The sequence below is a fragment of the Stigmatopora nigra genome, chromosome 11 (assembly GCF_051989575.1).
Source record: "Stigmatopora nigra isolate UIUO_SnigA chromosome 11, RoL_Snig_1.1, whole genome shotgun sequence".
In the NCBI taxonomy this organism is placed as follows: Eukaryota; Metazoa; Chordata; class Actinopteri; order Syngnathiformes; family Syngnathidae; genus Stigmatopora; species Stigmatopora nigra.
In genome coordinates, this window is record NC_135518.1 from 9,120,926 (window position 1) to 9,147,018 (window position 26,093).

Genomic DNA, 26,093 nt, shown 5'->3' on the forward strand with positions numbered 1-26,093 from the left:
TTGTACTTGAAGTTGAAGAGAATACTTTAATGATTCAATGCTCAATACAGTTGGTGAGAAGAACGGCTCACTCGTAAGAACCCTGTGTGATGAAAATCGGGCTCATCTGGATATCAAAAGCAGGTAAACGGCATTAAAACGGCGTTTGAAAAGGCTTCACATGAAACGGCTGGTATTCAAACTCTCCCTTTGAACAGAGTGGATATCCAGACGGGACAATGTCGGCCCAATGGCGTCCTGGCTTTGAAGTGAGACATCTCTATTAGGTGAAAAGGTAAGCGTGCTTCTCCACTAAATAAAAGCTTTTCATTGTTTGTTAAGTCTCCAGCTCAAGCGATTTCCAAAGAGCTTGTTGAAAACTTTGGATGAAAGTGGGGGCTCCATTCCATGTGAGAATTCAGGAGCAATACCCCCCCTCCACACACACAAACACCGCAGACACCAGTCGGGAAAATAGCTCAAAACGTGGAATAGCACCAGCAGTAACATCAGTCATGTTAAAGTTAACAAGCCTGATGTAGGTCCATACACTTATGATGCTGTACAAAAAAATTCAACCAAATATAAAACCTTGCTTTGTCGGCTGACTGCTAAAAATGGCAAAAAAGTCACCGATCAAAGTCTATTTAAAATCAAATCATGGCAAATATCATTGAATGACAGTGCTACTTTTTAGATTGTCATTGCTTTTCAATCTTAGCCAAATATGGCAGAAGATCCCTGACCAAATTTGCTCCCATTTGTCTTTTTGTGTCACACTTTGAACTGTGACGCCGCATCTCGCTTCTTCCCATATGCTAAGCAAATGTTCATTTGTCACCGCCGTCCAACTTTGTTATTCAAGAACCGTTGGGACTGTTTGAAATTCTCTTGGTAGCAGAACAGGGCCAAAATTAATCAGGGGAGCATGATCACACTTAATTGATTGAGTGTACTTTTAAGAAGCACTACGGGGTGCCGGGGTGACCTATTTCACGCCGTTCTTCAGAGGAAGTAACTATCCCAGCGAGGGAGTAATTATTGCAGCCGTGCTGAGGACGACCGGAGGTGAAGAGCTCCTCCGCTAACTATGACACCACATTAGAACGCCGTCAGCGCTCTGGACCATTGCGCTTTGATTTTTCCATTTTTTTTCCCCCCTTTTTAAATGGGACTCTGGTTCGAAGACCCGGCTGTTATTTATATTTGTGTATTTTACATTGCAGTTTCCCAAGACTGAAACTCAAAACAACACTATTGGGTCATTTGTTGCCATGGATGGTGGTAGACATCCAATCCAAGTCAATGATCACTAACGGCGTCAATGAATGAAATATGTACACGGCGGTCCAAAATGTTTGAGCCCATTTTGTAAGCCAATCATTTTGACAATATTTGTTGGGATGACTTCAAATGTTTTTTCTTTTAAAAAATGACATAGTATAGTACAGCTTTTTTCCCCCCTTAAAAAACGACATAGTATTGTAAGGCTTTTTTCCCCATGCCCATGTATAGTAGGCTTCATCTCATTTTCTGAACCGCTTTATATCCTCATTAGGGTAGCATGGAATGCTGGAGCCACTGTGGCGTAGAGGTTAACTCACGTGTCTCTCGTCTGGGAGACCTGAGTTCAAATCCCGGTTGGGACACTTTTACACTTAGTTGTTTCTGTGGACTTCTTGTCAAAACACTCAAATGATTACAAAGGAAAGTGTAGCCACTTGGTGGTGCAGAGGTTTGTTCACTGGACTCTTGTCGGGGAGACCTGGGTTCAACTCCCGGTTAGGACACTTTTACACTTAGTTGTTTCTGTGAACTTCTTGTCAAGACACTCAAATGATTACAAAGGAAAGTGTAGTCACTTGGTTGGTGCAGAGGTTAGTTCACTGGACTCCCGTCTGGGAGACCTTGGTTCGAATCCTGGTCGTCACACTTTTTCACTTAGTTATTTCTGTAGACTTCTTCTCAACACACTGAAATGATTACAAAGAAAAGTGTAGTCACTTGGTTGGCGCAGAGGTTAGTTCACTGGACTCCGGTGTGGGAGACCTGGGTTCAATTCCCGGTTGGGACACTTTTTCACTTAGTTGTTTCTGTGGACTTCTTCTAAAAATACTCAAATGATTACATAGAAAAGTGTAGTCACTTGGTTGGCGCAGAGGTTAGATCACAGGACTCCCGTGTGGGAGACCTGGGTTCGATTCCCGCTGCCGTCGTTTGGCTGAAAATACTTGGAAAGAAGAATTGGTCAATGGAATAAGAAGAAGGGAAAAAAAAAAAGAAAAAACTTTTTAATTTATATTAAACACTTAGTCATACTTTTCAGCAAAAGGTTATATTCCGAACTGCCTTCGGCAGTTCGGAAGACACTTGATGGACCTGTATGTGCGAAAGGCGTTCTCGGGTCGGCCTTCGGCCGACCCTCGACCGCTTGCTTGGTCAGTGAACCGCCGACACCGGGAAGCGAACTCACGTTCTCTCGGTGCAAAGGCGAGTGTGCAACCCACTACACCAACTCGTGCCCCACTTATACATGGGTGTTGAAACGTTTTATCCAAGGAAATTGGGTGAAACACTTAGTCATTTTTTGACAAAATACTTCACCCACCACTGAAGACTTATACATTTAGACACTTAGGCAGTGGTACTTATTCTTTTTACTGAATAATATTAGGAAAATCTTTGCCTGTACTTGGATTTGAACCCAGGACCACAGAGACAGGAGACTGATGACTTAACCACTGAGCCACCATTCTACAGGATTAGGTATTAGTTTTTATTGTTTTGTCTCTTTTCACTCCCAGAGCATACTTAGTACTTTATTGTAGCTTCAAGTGGGAAAAGTTAGGTAAACATACAAAGCAGAGCAAACAAGGTTTTGAACCCAGGTCCACAGAGGTGGGAGGCCGATGACTTATTCACAGCCACAGGTTCCCAGGAGGGTTGGATCTTTAGCTCACCAGCTAGAGTGTGCACTTACAATGCAAAAGGCAGTTGGTTCGAATCCCATGGTTTCCAAAATGTTCACTCTTCAACTGTAACAAAAATATAGTTCTCACTTTACAGATCAAACATAGGTGACTGAACAATATACAATTAGGCCATCTTGAAGAAAATAAGAATTACTATACATGGGCATTTTAAAAGGGAGCTTTACTATACATGGTCATTTTTTTAAGATTAAGCCTTACCTTAAAAGGTGTGGCCACGCTTGTGCTCAAAAGCCACTATCTGGTCTGTCTTACTTATATTCCTCCACCAACACATCTGAATCAAATAATTGGGAATTGGTATCAAGCTGACTACATTATCAGCTTTTTATAAATCATTCCAGCTCACCTTACCTCACTATAAAGCAGAGGGACATCCGGTTACTGTCTATGTCTCGCTCAATCCCATCCAGAAGGCTCAGGATCCAGGAACCGCAATTCCACGGAACACTGAACAATTCTCTTTAGTAGAGACTTTTTATCAATTTATCAAAATGCACATTATGCTTCTCTCCTATAGGTCAAAAAGTTTCGGAAGGGAGATAAAGTGTTTTCAAGCCAGCACTGCCGTTTGAAGACGGGGAAAAAGCAGATGTTTTTCAAGGCGATCTGTCTGTGTTTGACCTCCACAGTAGTAAAGTGTTTTTTGGGTGATCACCCCAGGCCACTTTAAAGCCAAGAAGCTAACCGAAGACAGCCTCGCAATCGAGGAAGAACTCTAATGTTTTCCCCTCTGAATATAAGCAAGATCAGATCCTCAGTCATACCACCCTACTCTTCCTATTAAGATCAAAATCTCCTCTCGGGCCCCCGGGTGTCAACAAAGAGAGATACAGTAAATGATATGCAAATTGAAAGGGAGTGGGGTGGGGGGCTTCACAAATCAACTCGCTAGACCTAAATTTCCGACACACACTTTCCGTTATTCAGGAAGGAATATGCAGTGAGTTTGGGTTCTGTCCGTGTGGTGAGAAAGAATTTCTGGACTACTGAAAGATCTCAGTCTTGGGGGGAAAAAAGGGGAAAACATGCAGTGAGAGTTTCAGGCTTGAAAAGGATTTGTCTTTGGATTTGTGTTAAGACAGACAATGTAGTACATTTAACACCGCTGAGTTAAAGGCCTTGTAATTCAACGTTCATGGAAAATAATTGTACTATTCATGTTTTTTTTTTTGAATGAAAGGAAGTTGTTTTGCTTGATTGTATTAAAATGTTAATATTCATATTAATAAAGTGTGGTATTGAAATGGAACATGTGCAATTTTACATACATTCAATAAAAAATCAAAATAAATTTCTATTGTATTAACACATCATTTGCAATAAATACATCATGACAAAAAAGGTTTGGGATCTCATCATAAAAATGCAAAATTATCCATGTCAGAAAAAGGGAAGATCTGTAATATATGCTTATTGTGCACTACATATTCAATCTTGGAAAAACCTAGATGAATAATAGGCCATAGCAAATATAACGCATTGTAAAATATTTGTCTCTGTATTTTGTTCCTATGGTTCTTAAGACACTTTTGAGCTACATTTTCATAAACGTGAGTTTTGCCTAACATATATTACGACTATTACAGCATCTTAATGAGTCATGAAGTGTCACAGTATTAGAAGTGAAGCTGTGGCGATTCACTGCATTGAAATAAAAGATCCAAGTCAACAATTCATCTATGGGCCAGTGGTTGATCCCCGTAGACCAGCTGTAGGATTAACAACCAAAGGCAGCGTTCTTCCGAGTGTCTATCTTACCGGCTGACAATTCGTTAAGGCTCATCTCTGGTGAGAATGGGCGGCGGGCAGAGGCTCTCGTACTCTTCTTCGGGGATGGACTCTGCCATTGACAGTAATTTGTAGTACTCATCCTCTCCGTCCAGCACTTTGATTTGGCTGTGGAAAAAAAAAAAACACAGGTTGGGATTTCCCATTACGGTGGGCTTTCGTCACGTGGAAAGGAGGGGGGAGAGACTCAAGCTGTATTGGGGTGGGTTATCAATCATTGCGGCGTGTCATTTATTGGAGAAATTCAAGCGAGACCTCGGACAATTGAAATGAGCACGCCGACAAAGCCGAAAGACGAGTGTGTCTAACGACGGGGGCTAGAGGCGACGCTCAAAAGCGGGCTCGTTATTTCGGTGTCTCCATTTACATGAGGAGACAACAACTCCATTTGTGGATTCTCCCATTCCACAAAGGGCCTGCTCCGTTTCCAGCAAAAGGAGGAAAGCGCTTATTTACCCAAGTTTTCTGGGCTTCCTCTTGCTCCCCTGGTAATCCAGAGTTCTCTGAGGAAAGGGCCAAGAGCACACAGTCAAAAGATGAGCCGAGAGTCATTAATTTTTAATTCAAAGTGATTTTGTGTTGAATGCGAGCAGCTGCTGATAATATCAGAAGTCACAGCATAATTTTTTTTCCTGATCAAAGGGCTCAAGTGAGTGTGATGAAGCATGCATCTTGCTCAGCTTTGATAAACTGCATCAATTATTCACCGTGAAGGCAGACATCCTGACATGAAAGCAACAGATAAAGAGCATAAGCACATGTTCAAGACAAGAGGCGCAGAGATGTCGGGGGGTGGGGCTCCAGGCTCTGGCACAGGTAGCTTTAATTGTATTATCGCCAGCGCAAGCAAAGTCAGACAAAAGGCCTTTACGGCCACTTTGAACTCACGTGCAGCTGGTTATAGTACAGGCTGTCTTCGGGGCTGTTAAGCAGCTTGAGCTGCCGGCCCCGCCGGCGAGGGGTCCTCTGCTGGAGCTTCGTCGCCGGACCTGCGACACCACAGCAGCGGGGCGGGGGTCCAATTTGGCATTGCCAAGAAAAAGAGAGAGAGAAAAATAATGAATTGAATCGAAGCGTGACGACTCAAGCGCAAAACCAACAGCAGTTTGATATTCAGTTGAGAAAATGGTAAATGATCATCCAGTAAAAGTCAGAAATGAGATTGCCATTGCTTGAGATAAGTAAGTCAAAAGGGAAATAATATCTGGCTGGCATCTTGAAAAACTTTTCTTGTATATCTCAGGGGACCACTATGTTTATACTTTTGCATCTTAAAACACAACAAAGAGAAAGATATTCACTTTTGTTGGTTGAAAATAACATCACCATGCAAAGATGAGAACAATGTCGGCATTGCAAATTGTCAGTTTGTCAGATTGCCATTACAACTCAATCAAAAGGTTAAACCAGACCATTTACACATATGAGCTCATTACTAGCGTGTAAACAGACCCTTTTACAATAAAGCATTCATATTTAAATAACTTTTTTTCTTCTTTGATGACATCCACCATGAAAGCATTTCATTGAAACTCGGCCTCACTTCTACCTTGACTAAAGCTGAATTTGCTTTTTCCGTCTTAACGCTACTTTGTACTCTCTGGAAAGCGACCTCATCATATCTCGCTCCTGTACATCAAAGCGCACCCAGAGCCCACCTTTCACTACCTAACCCCCACATCTTTCAGCCAGCATTCTCAATGTTATTCAAAGCCCAGGTTTACCAAAGTCCCATATTGTAAACGGCCAAAAAGTTCATGTCAGCGAACGTTAACAGCAAATCTTTTCTTTGCCTGCATCTCAAGCACACACCGAGCCCCCCTATTACCAGTATTTAGGACTGAATAGATACGTTTGCTGCCAAGATATCAGTAGCCTGGTTCGTCAGCGGGAATTTCAACTCAGAAGTTTCGTTTTGATTCACAGAGAATTCAAAGAAACAAACACAAGTCCTATTTTTTGTAATGGGAGTTAGATATTTCCCTCAGAGTGCTGCGCCGTAATCTGCCGGCCGTAATCTGCCGGCCGCCTTCTGCGCATTCTGACCCGCAGCGATGGCAGATCAGAGGATGGGTCAGGCTTCCCATGGAGGCAGCCCACTCTGAGCAATCATTGCCATTTGATGCCGGGCGGGCCCCAGAGGAACGCTGTTCGTGCAGATAGAGGGCAGGCGGCGTTGCTGCCAACTGCCTCTTGGCACGGCCTACCCCGCTCGGACACAAGCGGGAGGCGCTCCAGCGGGCGGTCGGACGCCGGCTAAATGAGGGCGGGGCCTAAGGATAAGGAGGTGGTGCACTTTATACAATTTTTTTGTCCTCGCCATCTAAATAAAGTCAAGTTTCTCCCATCGTACAGATTACAAATGTTTGCCGGATGGCAGATTTAAGAAGAAAATATATCTCTTCTGGAGATAGGTATTCTTTTCTTTGCAAAAGAGCGACGGTTGACTCATATTACTTCTCTAAATGCCACTCGGAGATCTGTGTGAAATCCCAAAGCTCCTCAGAAACAACATAAAAGAGACGCTAAAAGGGATTTTTAGCGGAATAAATTAAAGATGGATTGATTTCCCCTTTAAAGCACACTTGCCGGCCATTACCTGACGCCTGGCCACACTTGGGGTTGCTTTATTCATGAGCGAGTTGGGCAGACACTCTAAAACGAAGATCATTTTAAAATAAAAATGATCAGAGAGGGGGGATTTTGATGTTCAAATGAAGCCAAACGGCTCATCTCTCTTTGACAAACCACCTCGTCTGTATGCATACAAACACACGTGTGTATTTGGGAGAAAAGACAAGAAAAAAGCTCTTCTCATTCATCAGTTGTAAACAACAAGCTGAAAAGAGATCTAAAGTTAAAGAGATTTTCCAGAAGGTTGCAGATTTATGACCTCTTTTATCATTGGGGACAATAAATGCTCCCTCATGTGCTTTCCATTAGAAGACAAAATGATCAAGTTCTCATGCAGATAACGCTGGAGGTGATGGAGGGGGGGAGGGGCGCCGCCCTGCATCTGTTTTCACTAACGGGCAAAGAGGATGTTGTTACTTACATCCAGCTTTTCACACTGAAATCAATCATCTCTACTGACAAACAATATGGAACATAAGAAAGTCTTAAAAGAGCATCTGGATTGCGGGAAAAAGGAAGTCGCCCATTAGTCGTTTGACATACTAATACCACCAAATACCCTTTTAAGATGAAACTCAGCAAGATGAGTCAAAGTTAAGCAAAGAAGAAGCAAAAGCTGGCCAAGCTGAACATATTCATAGAAGGGCTTTTCATTCTGAGATAAAAGTACTAACAAATGTCAATTCATTTCAAAATCATATTCACAATGAATATGATCGACCACTTATCTAATCTAAACAATATATTCATGTATTTGACAAACCGGAAGAAGGGAAACAAGATGATTGGCCTTGCCAAAAGTTTACACGCCCCCTTAACTGGGGAAATGGCTCATTTCAACTCATGTTAAATTGCATCCATTACTAGAGATTAACACTTTTTTTTTTGGCCAAAAAAAAACACCATGCATATCAATGCAGCATTCTGTTTTGACCCTGTTATTCTTCAGCTATCGTCTACATAAAAAAATCTAGCATCAAAGTGTAAAAGAAATGCCAATGAATAAGTTTGAAGTAATACAATGATGCGGGAATATCACTTTTGATTGCACTATTATGCACTACCACAATACTTGAGTTGGAGCTAAAAAGTTAAGAGGCTTATGCTTGGTTTCTAATGGAGTTGCTACCTGGATGAGAAGTGGTCTCAACAACAACCAATTTCATTGGGAATAAATCAAGATGGGTGTGGGGGGCCTTAACCATTTCAATCCACAGCGTCTTGAGTTTTTTTAGTGTGAATATCAACTGTATATATCATCCATCTAAGACTTACTAATCCGTTTCCGTCAGTTGAAACTTGGCTACCCCAAATCAAACGACTCACTCGGTTGGTGCAAATTCACTGAAAACTTCAAGTATTATTCCCCACCTTCCTTCGACGTCTGCGGAGATTACGGGGCTAAAATCGTGATGGATGATGACTAGTTTGGAAGTACATCCTGTTAACGACTCCTCCTGACATTAAGGAGATTACGTAGGTGGCGTCAGACGGCGGCAACTCCTTCCCTGTAACTTGAGTCTTTCCTATCTGCCGCCTGTAATGCCGAGCCGCCGCTAATTTGCCTAAAACTGAAGACGTTCCACGGAGGCTCGCCCGTACGAAGGGCGGACGTATAGATCGGGAGGTTGAGACACTCAGAGGGAGGGAGACTTTTTGTCTAGAGAACACGGAAAGGGTGGATCGTTTGTCTGGAAGATACGGATTGAGATGGAAAAGCGGCGGCTGTGATGATGGAGGCATGTGGTGCTGCACCTGCAACTGCTGTGTGTGTGCGTGTGTTTGGCACGTGGGAAGATGTTTACTAGCTCCAGGAGGGAAACTACGGGAAGGGAAAGTCTGTCCCACAAGTGCTATTTTTTAAGAAAAGCAGTGGAGGGAGAATGAACATTGGGTTAAACTACACAACTTTGCAGTTGAGATATTTTGTGTTATTATGTATCAGGAATTGCAACTAGTCAGAAAAAAAAAGAATATGCCACCTTACTATAAGTGTCGTTGCAATGACATTACGAATTATCTTGCCGAGGGGGGTTATGGGTCAGAGAGACAGGACAAATTAGGAGTGCATAGGTGAGTTGGTGAACAGATCTGTTTTTGTCCAATAAATGTCATCTTTTATATTGGTTTAATGCTGGATAGTTTGAGTGACAAATATCCATCAATCCCTACTGAATATGTATTGCTCACTTCTCCAGATATGGCCAATAAATAGACATTGACTTTTCCTCCTAGTGTTTTTTCTCTCTCTCCCATCCCCATCCCGTCATTCTCTTCAAACAAGCAGGTTAAAAGTGTTTTCCAAAGTGCAGAAGTAATTGGTCTGTATGTTGTTGCCCCAGTAAAGCGCCAGCCATCTTTCTCTCTTTCACACTTGACATGTATGTTTACCACAAGCATAATCTTCAAACAGCCTTTAAACATAAGTAGCTCAGCTTTCATAAAGCATAAAGTCAGCTTTGACTGATCCTCCGCTCCATCCTGTTTACCACGCCAAGGAGCGCTCTGATCATATCGGCTGCGAGCTCGCGCAAAGTCGTCCTTTCTCGCCCGTACCTTCGGCGCGCCTCATTTACAAAACGTGTCGTAGTTATTAATATTCATGCTGGGGAGACAGGTGACGAGAGGTGACACCGTCTTTAAGAGCGCCGAGCTTACACGACGACGACAAGGTGTACGTGAGACTTTCCTGTCTGACAAAACACGGGAAATCAAAAGGTCGTTTCGGCAAAGCGCCCACAGCTCAAAATGTTTTCGGCATCTTATTCTAATGTGCACAACTCATGGTACTAATCGTTTGTGTTTCTTCTTATATTATTTGCAAACAAAAGCGGGGACCAAACCAAAACAAAAATCTGCAGGTTTGACTTGTTTTTAAACAAACCTTGAAGTGCAGAATTCTAAAATGAAGTTTTTTTTTTTTGTACTTTATTTAATGTTACTGCATGCTTCATGCCTAATTCTTCTAGATTTTGTTGTCCGTCTGTTTTTTAATAAAACAAGCACTTATTGAATACTTTGTTTTGCACATATTTTAAGAAGAGGGGGATTTTTTTTTACCTAAAAAAGTAAAAAAACTAACGTCTCTTGGTGGAAAACGACAAAAAAATGACCAGTCATTCATGAAGATGGGCCAAGAAAGGACTTTTTTCCCCGCAATAATCATTTTCCAATGCACAACTTGCAGACTGTAGTCCTAGTTTTAACAAAAACATTCCCTTCCCTTCAATATCCTTCCTTCTTCCACTAGATTCTACATTTTCCCTGCCAGACCCAATGTCTATCAAAGAAATTAAAGACTCTGCTGATCACGCCCACCTGTTGCGGTCGTAATGGAATGGCGAGAGTCCGAAAGGGCTCGCTAATTCGATTCTCGCGGCTAATCTTGACACTCGGGTCGAGCCCCGACTCGGCAGAACCGATGCAATCACCGGAGGCGACAGCAGGATGAGACACAGGAAGGAAGTCAGTCTCTAGACATCTGGCAAGGCAAGGCTCTCGTGGAGAAAAAAAAAGAAGAAGAAAAAAGACGTAGAAGAAGGAAAAGGAGACCTTCAGATGTGCGCAGATCAAAGTGTGCCCTTGGTGCCGGAGCCACACTGCTCTCTTATTTAAAATGGACTTTCCTGAAAGCAGTCAGACCTTGGAAGAGAAACCAGCCAATGAAACGGTGACGGTGAATGCCAGAAATTTGTTCCATGATAGATTTCAACACATCAAAAGAATACGTTTGACCTCACTTGCGATTGACGTTCCAGTTTAAACCCTACCAATGACCTCTTGGGGAAATATGGATAATGGGGAGTGCAGGTATTAGATAAGAATGATAAAATATACATTTGATACGACATAAGGTCATATTCAAATCACATCTACTGTTGCAGTACCTCGGGGAATAATATTTTTTGCTGTAAATATGCAATGGAGCTTATTTTGATCAATTACAAAGATAATAAATACACTTTTGCAAAGTATTACAGAAATCCGACATGATACACCTGTAAGCGTGAAGACAATTCATCACAAAACCCCTACACGAGAGCGTCTTAAACTGAAGAAATGACAGTACCGAGTTCTCTGACAACCTCAAACTTTGTTCCACTGTAAACAAACATGCCAAGTGTGATAAGACAACTTCCCTGATGGAGGTAACGACACAAAAAGCACCTCATCACTCTGTCAGGATATCGGGGCTTTGTGTTGTGTCGAAAAGGAAAAGCTGCAGATTCTCCCCAAACGCACGTTTGACTAAAAGTGGCATTCATTGAAATGTCTCCTTCCGTAATTACTCTGACATTCCAAATCAGACACTTGAGTAGCATTGATGCCCGGGAGCGGGGGTCACCTGTATGCGGCATTAACGAATTAGCCGCTATCTAACCCAGACCCGCTGTGGTGCGCTGACACTAATCCCGGGCCCGCTCCGAGAGCCCCGTCTGTGTTACATTATCACGTCTAATCCCCGCAATCTTCCCAGCCGCGCGGGGAAATGCTATTCCACCTCCGTCATTTACCTCGTCGCCCTCTAATAACTCTAATGAGGGGTTGGGCGGGCCCCGTGGCCCCTAGTTCTAGGCTGGATGCGGGGCGTAATCGGCGGTCCCACCGCGCCGCCACCCACTCAGCCTGCCAGGCACCGAACGGCATTAATGTAATTCTTGCCCCGGGGCAGCCAGCGAATCAAACATGTTCAACAAATTAGGGTTTGTGTATTTTAAGTCATTGGCTGACAGTGAATAATCAAGGTTTTAGTGTCATTGATTGCCATAGACGTACAAGAGGTAGGGCAGGGGTGGCTAAGGGTAGGGTAGGGTATGGCGGGGCAGGGGGAGATTTAACTCACTGGCTGACATTGACGGTGACAGATGTCCAAGAGGGAGGACAGGAACGACTAGGATATGACAGGGGAGGATCATGGAACATTTAAACTCATTCGTGGCTATTAAGGGTGACAAATGTCTAAGAGGGATGACGGGGAAGACTAGTGTATGACAGGGACGAGGGTTAGGTGCTGCATTTTAACTGTATGGAAGCCAAGGACGGCAGTAATTGTCCAAGCCAATTCAAGTGGGAAGGAGAAGTTATTGATCAATGTCTTTGGCGGTGATAAATATCCAAGTGAGGGGTTAAGAAAAATAAGGGTATGACAGGGGAGGGTAACTCAAACATTTGAACTCATTGGGCGCCTTTTGAGGGGAAACAGCTGACTTTGACGGCCGTGGAGGTCTGAGAGAGGGATCGGGAAAGATCGGGGTATGACGGGGCAACATGAATGTGATTTTGAGTCGTTGACGAGGGCCCAAATATTTTGCACGTTATTGCACGACTTCTGGCTGTCAACAAAGAGTGGCAGCGTCGGATTAGAATAGGGGAAAGGGGGCCCCACGAATCAAAAATGGCACTTTATCCACTAAAGCAGGATTTCTCCATAATTACCTGCACCCGGCGGCATGGCGCGCAGGCTTACCTTGTTTACACAGTGCATCTCTCAGCACGGCTGTCTCTCCGCGAGGCTTGGTTACGCCGTCTTTGTCTTTCCCGCCGTCTTTCACGCGTCTGTCTCGGCTGTCGGGCCCCACCTCGAAAGAGAAAAAAAAAGTGGCATCAAGCCCTGGGCTGGTGGCAGGGCCGCGAGCAGAAAGCCGCTCGGAAATCAACTCGAGTATACGCCGCGTTTTGTACGTACAATTTAGCGGGCGTAGCGTGCAACATTAGGATGCTTTGCAATGTTAATCAAATGCTAATGCAATTGCCCCACCTCCTCGTAAAAAAAACAGAAATGGCAACTTAGTAATTGTGCAGAGGGGTAAAAAGAAAAAAAAGAAAAACAGCTCATGGACTTCCTCATATTTAATTTGATCTATGAATAAAAAAAGGTATAGGAAAGTATTAATCTGCTTAACATTTCTAAGTACATCCTCCGAAGGATTTTGCTTTTTTAATCTTACATGTGCTCGGCAGAGTTACTGGCAAAAACTGTACATTTCCCTCATTTCATCCTTTCAACATCAAATGGTGAGCAGCAAAAATTGGATCAGACTTCAAAGAGTGTGATGTGCTCCAAGTCACGGAGTGGCTCTTCTATTTCACATATTGAATCCGAGCAGGATATCAAAGTGCTACCAAAGAACCCCAGGTCTTTACTAAAAAAGGGCTCTAACATCTGTAGAAAGAGGAGCGCAAAGACAAATCACCTCGGGGGGAGCAGCGAGCGAGCATTTATTCTCAGCCGTGAATTTCCAGCTTTTTTGATTCTCTCGCTGCGTACCACCCTGTCTTCTCCGTCGAGATAGAGGCTGAAGTGCCAGAGCTCTTTTTTTCTTTTTTTTTTTTTTGTCTCAAGGACTCAAAACATTTCCAAAGAAATAATCTGCAGATTTAAAGAGGAGCTCTAACAGAGATAGACGGCTAAAAGTAGAAGGTTAAAGTCAAGCTATTTCTCGTTTGATAAGATATTGCATTACTCACAAAATTTCCCTTCTGTAGGCTCCTCAGGTTTGGAGAACTGTGAAAGGAAAGAGCATTTTTAGTGGTATGAACAGAAATGACAATGTCGGAAAATACAAAAAGTCCGTTGAAATCGTGAAACATCCATGGAAGGGTGCATAAATGGCAGTGATTCGTAGTTACAGTTCACATCCTCTAATGACAATAGTGATTCAAACTGATTGAATGTTCGACGTCAGCGAATCATTTCACACTTCTTGTGGTTAATTTAAATTAAATAATACCTCAGTTTATCAATGGGCCAATGCACCAGACTCTAAAATAGGTAAGGTTTTGTGTGCATATTAAAAAATATATATATTTACCCTTCTGACATCCTTTATACATTACATTTTCCAGGTAGAAACCTGTCCTTCCCAAATCAGATGGTTTTATTTTCACACAAATGTCATAAAAGCAGGAGTGTTTGTGAGCGAATACGCTCTAAAACCAAAAAGCTCACTTCTGTGACTCCAAAACGTCATTATTATTGGCCATATTTTTCTGTGCGGCGACATCCACGTTAAGCAAGTACTTTAAACTACCAAAATATGTGATTGTTGCGGCTTCCTAGCCACCTCGCCTTATTTTACTAACGCCACGGCCCGTGAATGTGTACGGAAGAGCAAAAGAACAGCACGTAAGGTGAGAATGGAGCTCCCTGCAGAAGGAAAACGGGCCAGATCATGTCAAAGTAAATATATATGGAGAGATTCCAGTCCTGATTAAACAGAATTATTAAGTGGAGGTTTGAAGTATTTCTCACCAAGGATTATGATTGTAAACACGGCGAGAAAAATCCCCAAAGAGCCTTCGCTCAGTGGAAGGAGGCGAGCTGCATAACACTTTCAGATGTGTAAATTTACAATTTAGGAGATCTTATGAGTTGCCCAAAAGTCTAACAAGGTTTTAAATGTGAATTGTGAAAACATGCCACCTTTTTTGTCGTATATATTCTTAGCAAAGGCCATCATTTGTTTTCAGGGTGGTCGAAACTTGGAAAACGGCGTCTATTACGAACACTGGGTCTGATTTCCTGAACAAATGGCTCGCAAATGCACCGAATCAACTCAAAGTTGTACATTTGGAGACCGGCGCGGCGCTCAAAGTCCTTTTTGCGGCCGCTGGAAAGATACTTATCGCGTTTGAGAGGAGGAGAGTGGGGAGGAGCGTCGTGATGGGCTTGAAACAACAACGTATTAGTATAAGAAACCAGAGGCAGCGAAAGTAGTTCTCGCCCGATAGACGCCCTCTTGAGCATGACACTAAGAGTCTTATTGTTTGGCACGGCGTGAACCGCCATAGAAGTCAAAAGCCTCAAGGAGAGGATGCGAAGGCTCACCCCATATGGTCCTCTCTGGTGGTCTTCCCGTCAGCCTCGGGGTGACATCTGCGCCTCTGAGGTTCGCCGTCCTTACGCACCCGATGGCCTCTGTAAACTGCATTGGAGATGAAAATTAAATATGCCGTCATGTAAACAAAGTTTCTTTAGTGTTCAAGATGTAATCTTAAAAATGTTCTCAGAATTTAGTAAAAGGGGGGGAAAAGTCATGGAGGGGAAATCTATCAACAAAAATTCTAAAATTACTAGATTAAAGCCATGACTTTAACTTTTTGTACGCGAAAGACACAAAAAGTGGTCGGTCTATACGCAGTATTAGACACACTAATGCAAGTTTTCAAATATCCTCATAAATGACCATATTAGAATGGAAAGGAAAGAGCTAAATAACACAAGTGCACTGGATCTTTTATGGATACTAAACGAAGAAACCTGTCTAAATTGTGTTTGGCTTTTGAAATTAAATGTGCAAAAAAAAAAAGGGAAAAATGGACTACATTGTTAAGGCACGCTTGTAATTTCCACTGCTGAATCTAATCGATGAGTGTGCGTGTCCCTCGGGGGCACACAGAGATCTGAGGGGCCACCAGGCTCATGTATTTGAAAGGCATCTGTTTATTTTCCCAATGCAAATTTGCCCCACCTCAAAGGCTATAAGCTGCCGAGAACACACCGTGTGAATGAGCTACAGCGTGGTGCCGGAGGACGGGGATGGGGACGAGGGTAGGGGGGGCACTTATGTCAGGTTCAGGTTCTCCAAATAAGCCAAGACCCTCCCCCGCCCACCCGCCGCCAGAGGCCACGAGCGAGCGTAAGACGACGGCAGTGGTGGCGGTGGCGACACGGAGGCTTTTCCCCACGCCGCCATCCCGTTTATCCCGTCGGCGGACTTATTTACAAGCGTGCTCGCGGGCGACGACGTGGGACAAAAGGTGCACGGGGGCTACCGGGGGTGCTTCGTGTGCCAGATGAGGGAAGCCCTTAGAGAAGGGGGCCAAACAAAGCCAGATCTCCTCCCCCTTGCCCTCCTCTATCCTGCCCCCTTTTTGGCAGCCGCTCTTGTCCTCCACATAAGGGGATGGGGAGGAGGAGGAGGAGGAGGAGGAGGAGGAGGGGGCAGGAAGGTTAATGTGCCCACTTTGATCTCTGTCAAGGCACACTGAGTAAGAATTAATTTACATTTCAGATGAAAAGGTTGACAGTATAAAAAGGCATCTTGTTTCTGGTATGCGAGGGCTGCGTAATAGGCGAGGAATTTGAGGGAGGAAGTGGCGAGGAAACAAGGGATAAGCCCCTCTCTCGCCTTTGCTGGCAAAGAGATGAAAGGGAAGACTGATCTCAGTATGCACTGTTCTTCAGAAACATGGGGACCAAATGCTGGCCAAAAACTTTCAAAAGATTTGCTCCATGCATTATTAATTAATTATTACTTCTTTCCTGGGCTACTCATGAGATCAAAAACGGGCCGAGCTGGACAAAGATTTCACTTTTTTTTTGTAAGCTTTCATACCCGGCCGTCCATCTTTTGGCCCCTACTAGAAAATGTATGAAAAAGTCTGTTTCCACCTGACACTTTGACCATGAGAAATTCCAAAGTGGGAAAAACTTGCAAAGCTTCTTTTATTTACCTGACTGGATACGGACTGCCGCCTTTTCCCGCTCCTTCTTGATTTTCTTGAGGTTCCGCCGGGTGATGAAACCCCTCCAGGCTGGCGAGAAAAACAAAAAGGGTGTGCGTTTGTGTGAAAGCAAGCAAAGAGGGGGGGAGGCGAACATAGAAAACTCAAGATCCCACTTCAAAACAATGTGTAAACCGGGTGGCGCACAGATGAATCCTTCTTAATTCTCCCAAGTCCTATCGTCTCCTCTGAAGCTTGCCCTGGACCGCTCAAGGTCAAGCGGTGGCTATCAAAGGTATCCCCACGATAAACAACGCACTAGGGGTTAATCCCAAACGGCCTACAATCAATCACTTTCATTGGAGAAAGCTAAATACAACGTGTTGTGTTTGGAAAATTGCTCCAACATGAACACTGCCCAAATATAAGCTTTTTTTCACAAGTTTACCTTCGATTGCACCATCGGTTTCAACTATGCATAGGCAAACATTACAATGTTTTTTTCATTGTAGCGCCATACTCCCTACACCCTTTAAAAAAGAAAAATAATGTTAAGAGCCCATTAAAAACTGCCACTTTATCGCCAACTGGAAGAAAGAATCACCGCAAAACACCTGTCCGAACGTAAACAAAAGACGAATGCGCATGAACTGTATTTTTTTCGGCTTTTAAAAGTAAACAGCATACCTGACTGGATGATGATGGCACAGTTATTCCTCTTCTCCTTCCCTTTTCTATAACGTCGTGCCCCCAGCCAGCCTTTAGTGTAGGCTTGAATTACCACCACCCGAGCTATCACCTCCCTGAGCAGTAAGTTCAGCTGCTCCACATGGTAGTACTTCAGAAATACCTGAAAGGACAGGAAGAAGACAGGTTAAAAACCTCAACTTCAAACAAAAGAAATGACGTAAAATGATTAACCTTTGTGCTTCCGATGACCCAATCTTCCAGTTTGGCTTGATTTAATATGGTGGCAGCATTCTCCTTGCTGCTTTCTGGCATTTGATGAGCTCGGAATGCAAGGTAGTAGTACCTACAAGAGAAGTCAGAAGATAAGACTTTGTTTGTCTTATACAGCACAATGGAACCACTACTGTTCAACTTGGTTCATCACAATGATTTTCGCTTTTGTGACAGTCTGGTTCCAGTCTTGATTTGTATTTTTCCTTGGTTTTTACTCCCAAATGTTATCTATATTTCTGCTTTTGGGCAATTATTGCTCCAGAAATACGTGTTAATTCTGTTTGTTGACATGGTTTTAGTGCTTTCTGATTTTTATTCTGATTCTGATTTCTAGGCCCTGGTCTTGTTTTTGCAAGTTGTTGCAAAAATGTTGGAAAATGCTCAGGATGAAGTGGAAAAACTTCTATAAAAATGTCACAAGAGGTGTTCAATTCACAAAAAACCTCCAAGCATGTCCACTTCTGCCAGTTTCATTTTTTTGTGTAACCTGTTAAAGATGAATGTGAGGTGACTCGCCAAAACACAAACTAACTAATTAACCTTCACCCATTGAAGCCAATGCAAGTGACGTCACACACAATTTATCACGTGCTTAAAGTTTCAACGCTGTCGCAATCCGATCACATTTTGGGAAAACCTCTGCCTGATCCACACAGTAGACATTGACATCCCCATCCCCCCCTCTCAGTCTGGGAAGAGCCATCTGCCTTTGACCGCTTGCCAAACCCTCACTTTGATCCTCTTGTTAGAGTTTACCAGCCCGGGACAAAGTGGCACTAAAGTGGCATATGATACCCGAGTACTTCTCTCTCCTCCGTTCTGGTCTCGCTGGGAAAATGACGAGGGGCCAGTGGACGTCTTTGAACGGCGCCCTCTACCTAAGCCTTCATTTTCTTATTTCTGTTGATGCCTGTTTTGTCTTTGATGATTAACACAAAGCAGTGCTCACAACATCAGACGGGCCTTTGATATAAAAGGATGCGTTTTAAACTAGGTTAGATTCAAAGTGGGGGGTTAGTTGTTCTAGCTGGCCGGCCAACCGGCTACCTGCATGACTCAGATGGGATAAAGTAGACCCAGTGGTCCCATTTGCTCCTTTATATGAAAGACTAATACTTCTATGGTTTTTGCAGGTCAGAAATGTTTACCAAAAAAATTTGACCTCAGCTTTTGTAGTCAAGCAATTCAAATTAGGGAGATTTGTTTCTAAATAAAATTTAGCCAAGTTAAATGTAATGAAAAATATACCAATATTGAGGCATATAATTTATGCATAGTGTTCCCACTTTTTTAAGCCTACTATGAAATCATCTCCATTATTTTTTTCCATTAAAACACATTACCAGTCATGTGAATTGAATTGGATTTCACCTCAAAAATGGAAAAGAAAAATGATGGAAATAGCATTTCATTTTTGTGTGTGCGTGTATGCCTCATACCGAGTGACAAATTCAGCAAAGGCGATGCGGTGCGAGTAGCCTTGGCGGCGGATGTTGACGGTCTCCAGGATGCCTGTGTAGCGTAGCTGTACCATCACTCTCTCCTCGCAGAAGCACAGCGCCCGCCTGTCGTCGTTGGGTTTGATGCAGCGCACAAAGTGCGGCTGACCCACTACCATTTTGGAAAGCAGGTCCATCAGAGAGTACTGCAAAAAAAACATTGCGACAGTAATTAACATCAGGTCCCGCAGCGTTGAGGCTGGTTGAACTATCGTTATTCTCATTAGAGCCAAATGTTCAAAGACATTGATAATTGGCATCTTTGTGTTTTGGGAGAATGTAAATAAATGTCTTGATTCTCGACAACTTGTAAGTGGTTGCTTGCAAATTCAGTGAGTCTGAAATTTAGTGTTGGGGGCGATGATCACCTGTGTCACACACACACATCTGCTGCCATGTGTCTGTTTCTCCAAACATCTGTCAGTGGGGTGACGCAACTCATGAAATGGGTAGTCTGAGAGTAAGAGTTTTTAAAGTTTTAATGGAGATTGTTGACAGTAAGGAAGGATTTTTTGTGTGAACCTTAAACGAGAAAAAGTTCAAAATGAATTGGGTTGGACAACAACCTTTTTTAACTTTAGTTTGACAAATTTTGGTAATTTTTAGTCACAAAGGATTATCCAGTGAACATCAAAATTGTCATTAAATGTTTGAGCAAAGCAATGTTGCTATAAAATGGAAAAAAACAATTTATAAAACTCACTAATTGCAAAAAATAATATGATATATTTTTAAGGGATAAATAAAACCCTCTTTAGCGTTATTGACACTTTCTTTTTTGCATATACCTTATATCTTCCTAAATAATTTAGAATTGTATATATAATCAGAATAATTTAAAAGGAGGCCAAAGAAAATAGATTTTTTTCCCCTTTTACTTCATGACATACTTGAATTTATCCAGCATGACTAGATCCGAAACAAATTCTAACCCACTAATAATGTAAAACATACATTACCAGAATTTGACTTTTAAAGAAAGAGAACCTACACGGAAATAGGAGGCCACGGTCTGTCTCCTCATACTGGTGGTCTCTTCTGGGTGACGCATCATCTCCATGGTGTCCACCTGTGCACAGACACTCACAGTGAGCAAGCATTGACAGACAGACCCCAACCGGCCCTCCGACGCCGCACGAGTTCCCGAGACACAAAGTTATCGACAAGGCAACTAAAAACGGGCCACTGGGGAACGCACAGCTGTACAAAGTATGGCGCCTGTACAAACCGGGCCCATAAACACTTAAAGCGAACAATCTAGAGAACGCACGGGCACCGCTTTGGGGCACAGTACAATTGCCGAGTCGTCTGAATAACGAGGCTAGCCGTCATCAAGCGTACGGCCGTCCCCACGCCGGATTAACGAGACGCAATATAAGCTCTGTAATGGCTTTGGCAGTTCGTGGCTTCATCAAAATTAATGAAGCGATAGATATTTTATGGTAAGCCTACGTGGCAAAGTGCATATCTTAATACTTTAGTTCAACAGAGAAAGAAAGGTATATCTTAAAAAGCTCTAGTACGTGAACGCGGGACGCCTTTGAGAATTTCTAAACATTCGCGAGTACAAAGGAGAGTCTTGTATTTAAAATGGCCTAACTAGCTTGGCTTGACTTTATTCTGCTTGTTCCGGTGACTTGTTCTAACAGTCACTTGCACTCAACTTTGCTTTTAAACTTTGATTGTGCACATGACGGCGTACATATTACAGGAGTCGCATTGACTTTTAAAATGTCCCTTTCTTCTTTGCGGAATATTGGAGAAGCCTCAAATTGCCCAAGGACAAATTGTGATTATCAAGTGCAAGTGGATCATATTCCAAGTTGGAGAAACAGAGTCCAACTTTGTACAAGTGAAGTTCAAAAAGTTGGATTCCAAACCCTCAATCAATGGTCTATTAACGACTTCTACTACTCCCGACTTGAGCCTTGTAAGCATAAGCGGTTCGGGGCTTATTAATTGACTGTTTTTTGCTTTTTTTGCCAAAATAACATTTCAGAGAGTTACCTTACCTTCAAGAGGTATTTGGGAGACTTATAGTACAGGAACATGCAGAAGGGAAACATGGAAAGAAGAGAGAGACAAGTGTAAAGGTAAAATAGTTCAATTAAAATGAGAAAAAAAAAGGAGCTAAAGTGGTTGGAAATGTGACATTATATTGCACTGAAGGAAAAATGTGTTCCCCAAAGAAAGTAAGAAAAGACATGAGTTTTATGAGCTCGTAATAATTAAAAAATGGATTTAGAAAGTATGCAGAGTACCACCGATTGAAGCACGCTATAATTTGTGGAAATCAAAGTTTCCATAAGTGGCCATTAAGATGAGAAAACATTCCAAATTCCTTTTTAGGCCCCGTGACACCAAGTGCCAGATGGCCATGCCGCCTCACCACAAGCAAGAGAACAAACATAACAGGCCAGTCTATTAATGTGGCTACGCTTCACGGCATAGTTATTCTTTTTTTTTTTTTTTTTAGTGCTGCGTATGGCTGCGATGCCTGTGAGCAACTCATAAAAAGCATAATGCTCGCTCATAAGCGACACGCCGGGCATTAGGAGTCTCACCTTGGCGCGTCCTGAACTCAGCTGTGGCGGCAGAGATCGTGAGGCGGCGTTCACTCGGGCTCGGGTGCTGGCCAAATTCCCTGAACAGGTCAAAAGTGTATATCAGTGCAGGTTGGAAATCATGTCAGTAGATCAGTAGAAGAATGGCAGAAGTATAAGGGATTTGGGGAGGGGGGTGTTTTTATATATTAACATTATCTTTTTCCATATACCTATACCTATAGGTATCTATACCTATACGACAAGAGACATGACAATTAAAGCTGTCCATCAAATTCAAAACAAGGGCAATCAAATCAAGAACTTTTGTCGTGATCTAATTGAATTCACAAAGTCAGAAAAGTATTCAGGCATTTTAAAAAATTGTGCTTTTACTGGGGATGATGTAAAATTTGAAACTGACTTAAAGTAAGCAACATAAGAGAGCAGCCTCAGGCTATATGTTCTCTTACAGTTCTCCATCACAACCACAACAAATGCAATATTTAAATTGCACATCTCCAAAGAGCATAACGTTTGTCAAAGCCTCTCTTTTTATTCAATCTCTTCAGTATGCATGCGTACCTAAAGTTGTGGCCTGCGATCGTCTATTCACAAATGTGTATTTATTCTGCGGCGTGTTATTCAAAGACAGTTTGGAGCGCAGCTGCGTACGCGAGAGAACATATTAGGAAAGCAGCATATGCACGACAGTCTCAACCTTTCAAAGTTTCCGCACAAGATGTCCAAATGTTTTCCCTGGCTATATCTTCACAGGCTAAACTGTGATTAATAGCAGTGAAAGCAGCCTTTGAAGCAGGATTGGGGCATCAAAGTCCTAATCCATGGGTGGCAGGATTTTTATAATGAGGAGTGCGAAGTATCTTAACCATTTCAAAGGGTTTACTCCATGAATAAACAATAGCTGCACAGATGTGCCACACACACGCATACACACACACACACACCTTTGGCAAGGAAAAAAAAAAGTACACAGTACACTGTACACATACATAGGCGTTCATTCTGCCAGCATCCGAGTGAGTACGGTGATGAGAAAAACCTTTGTAAGTTTGGGAACACAAAACCCAAGTGACAGGGCAACAATTGCCCGGGTGCACACACGCCGAGCTTATTTGTACTTATGATGCATTTCAAGTACAGGTTGAGGAGGCAAACAGCTCGAAATGAAAGACCGGATCAGTGCCAGCTCTTCAATTCAAGATTGTGCGGATGACAAATGTCAATCAAATGCAGATATTACAATCACACCAGAGAGGATCACTTGGAAGAAAGGCAACTGAACAAAGAGAGCACGCCATTGCAAGGCAATCCGGCGCTTTTAAAGCTCCTGTGACATTTTACATTTTGGCTATGTTCAAGTCATTTGTTTTTATAGTGCTCTTTAAAATAGCTTCTCTGGTGGAAAGAAAGCCAATACAATGCATAATATAGTTTGAAACATGATTATTTCTGGGGGGGAAAGGGGCCTTTTAAAACGAGTCTTTAAAAATAGCCTTTAAAAAGAAACAGTGAAAGAGCTAAGTGCTGCAGGGGACAAAAAATAAAAACCACATACACACATGGTATGAAACAATTCTATGATAAAACAATTAAAATAGTAAATGGACTTTCACATGTATAGTGCCTTCCCACCTTCAAGGCACTATGACACTAGAGATCAGGGGTAAGGAACCTATGGCCCGGGAGCCAGATATGGCTCTTTTGATGGGTGAATATGGCTCTCCACTAACCTATGAGCTATAGATAGACCTTTTCTACTTTAAAAGTGGTGAAATGAATGGAAAAAAATGCAAACATTTTCATGTATGTTTACTTTTAAATTCTGAGTATGGTTCTCAATGAATAATACTTGAAAGTATTGTTCATGCCTCTCTGTGTCAAAAAGGTTCCTGACCCTTGCTGTAGATCCTCATTAGACAATCTCATAAGAGTTATTCATTATTTTTGCACCAAACGTCCAAACTGTCTATCTTAATTGATGAAAGCTCATCCTGCGTCTTGGAACAGATTGTGAGTGGTAAATATTTTGCTAAAATGAGTCGCGTGCGGCCATAGGATTAAACAATGAGGAAAAGAAAGAAAAGTGGGTAAAGTGTGTCGGATCCACGGGCAAGACGCACGCAGGACAGGCAGAGGGCCCCGCTCCAATTAGCCCAGAGTAATGGCGCTGGGATTAATTGGACTGCGTCTTGCGCAAATGAAGCACGCTCTGACTTTCTCCCCTCTCCCCATTAGCGCGACTGGGCCAGATGATCTGAGCACATTTGTCACGATGAATTAGCGACTACGGGTGGAACGGGCACGCCGAGCGTCAGCACGCTTTCACGCCTCTCGTTTGCGCGACGCCATCAAGGCGAGATGAAGCGGGGCAAACTGGAACAGTGATACCTAAGCCTTGACAAATGGACACTCGCCGGCTCGCCACATTCCTCGGCGGGTCGCATTAATTTGCGCTGGCTGCCGGATTTCCTATCCCCTCCTGACTAGATGATTAGAGCGCGGGCTAATAGTCGGCATCCTCAAAGACCTACGTCCGCCTCCCGAGACGTACGAAACCCGGGGAGCACCTGTGATGTCCGGCTTGAATGGGGACCTCCTCATTTAGATCCAGACGGGAACTTTTCTAATGAGGCGGATTATTAGAATTCAAACAGAGAGGGGCCTGAAAAGGGGAAGAATTGTCCTTTGACGGAGGAGAAAGGCCTTTCTTGAAGTGGCGAATAATGAAGATGAAAAGGAGCCAGTGATTAAAAAGCTGCTGAGGGGAACTAGAGTTCAGGGCAGGCCAATATAATCATGCATCTTTAAATACTGATCATGATTATGTTGCCATTGGAGGTTGCGTATCGCACATTGAAAAGGAGCATGACATCACCACAAGAAGAAAAATTCATGTTTCCGTCATAATGTGAGCAGCTAACGAGTAAATACGACAAAACTAAAATAATAATATTTGAAAAATCTGAACTTTTAGGCCTGGGAATAACCCGACCACCCAATATGATGGTCCACCATCTTGGATGTTCATTGCCATCGATGGCACAGTATCAGTTAATCTAGTGAATGTATCTTTTAGCGTTCTGTGGGTCATTTGTGTTTAAGCATGTTGCTCTTGGCATTCGCATCTAGGCTTAACGCAGCTTGGGGTTTGTCGATGGAGGAAAAAAAAAAAACGCCATCGTTGGCATGAGTGCATTGACTTGAAAATGAAACCTAGCGAGAATCTCAAAAGGAGCAAAATAAAGCTCGAGCTGGCACTTGTACTGGCTTTCTATTGACAGGAACACTCCATGCACACGGGATTTAAAAGCAATCCCACATTGAATGCATCACCTCTCCGCGCACTTTATGAGCATCGGTGCAGGCCTTGTAGTTGAAAAACCACGCAAGGACCCGTCGACGTGGGGGACAATCGTAGGCGGCGGCGAGGGCAAAGCTGAGTGAGCAAGACGCCCAAATGCCGCTCGCCCGCGCTCTTTTCAACACGTGATCTCCAAACTCAACTCAGCAGCTAAGCAAATGAGATTAAAGCGGCCGTAAAGCGCCCCCGCCGTCACCCCCATCGCCACCGACGCCCTCCCCATCCACCACTGTCAGAGCAGATCAATCATAAAAAAAGCATGGTGTAATTGGCTTTAAATGACACAACGAAACGTTGCACTTATCACCGCCACGTTGGGGAATCGGCAGCATGGTGAATCCCACTGCTGACTCTAAACATTTGCCCAAAACTACTTGAAAATTGAAGTAGAAAACCAACAAAAGTCAAACAGGGAGATGTTGTGCTTCTGTGATTTGGGTGGACTAGAATGCAGAACACATTTTTCCCAAAAAGTTTGACAGCGGGAGAACAAAGAGTCAAAAGTGTCATATGGCTGGATGAGGCCTGTCATTCCCACACAAAGGAGATGGAGGGGGTCTCCAAACATGGACAGAGACAAAAGGAAAAGCAGGGCATGGCAGAGCTGTCATATCTTTACAGGGGATTTTTTTTCAAGAAACTGGACGAGCTTGAACTTGTAACCTCTGATTTCTCTTCAAACTATACATTGAAATTGCAAGTGTGACTTTGAATGTTTAATAGGGGCATCCCAGAGCTTAATCAACGGCTTAATCAATGGCCATATCTATATGGCACTAACACAACCCACTAAAACACAAAACATGAAATAAAAGTCTACCAAAACAACCCTGAATTTGCAATAGGCCTTTTCGAAGTTAGG

The 26,093-nt window shown here is 43.0% G+C and overlaps 1 protein-coding gene across 9 annotated transcripts in view; it reads right to left on the minus strand.

Annotated features, from left to right (window-relative positions):
* Positions 1-26,093, minus strand: part of myo3b (myosin IIIB) — a 47,435-nt gene continuing 21,342 nt past the window's right edge. For 4 of the 9 annotated variants that reach the window (XM_077728213.1, XM_077728206.1, XM_077728207.1 and 1 more), the window contains 15 exons: positions 21,868-21,947; positions 21,316-21,336; positions 20,295-20,372; positions 19,244-19,449; positions 17,763-17,874; positions 17,529-17,691; positions 16,851-16,931; positions 15,223-15,319; positions 13,863-13,899; positions 12,862-12,973; positions 5,649-5,749; positions 5,217-5,263; positions 3,171-4,868; positions 2,960-3,014; positions 1-1,952 (listed from right to left, as the gene is read on the minus strand). In XM_077728213.1, coding sequence (XP_077584339.1) covers positions 4,745-4,868; positions 5,217-5,263; positions 5,649-5,749; positions 12,862-12,973; positions 13,863-13,899; positions 15,223-15,319; positions 16,851-16,931; positions 17,529-17,691; positions 17,763-17,874; positions 19,244-19,449; positions 20,295-20,372; positions 21,316-21,336; positions 21,868-21,947 — 1,259 coding nt within the window. In that variant the 3' untranslated portion in view covers positions 1-1,952; positions 2,960-3,014; positions 3,171-4,744. Of the gene's footprint in view, positions 3,015-3,170; positions 4,869-5,216; positions 5,264-5,467; positions 5,484-5,648; positions 5,750-12,861; positions 12,974-13,862; positions 13,900-15,222; positions 15,320-16,850; positions 16,932-17,528; positions 17,692-17,762; positions 17,875-19,243; positions 19,450-20,294; positions 20,373-21,315; positions 21,337-21,867; positions 21,948-26,093 lie in introns of all 9 variants that reach the window. The other 5 variants (XM_077728215.1, XM_077728211.1, XM_077728214.1 and 2 more) reach the window with 5 other exon arrangements.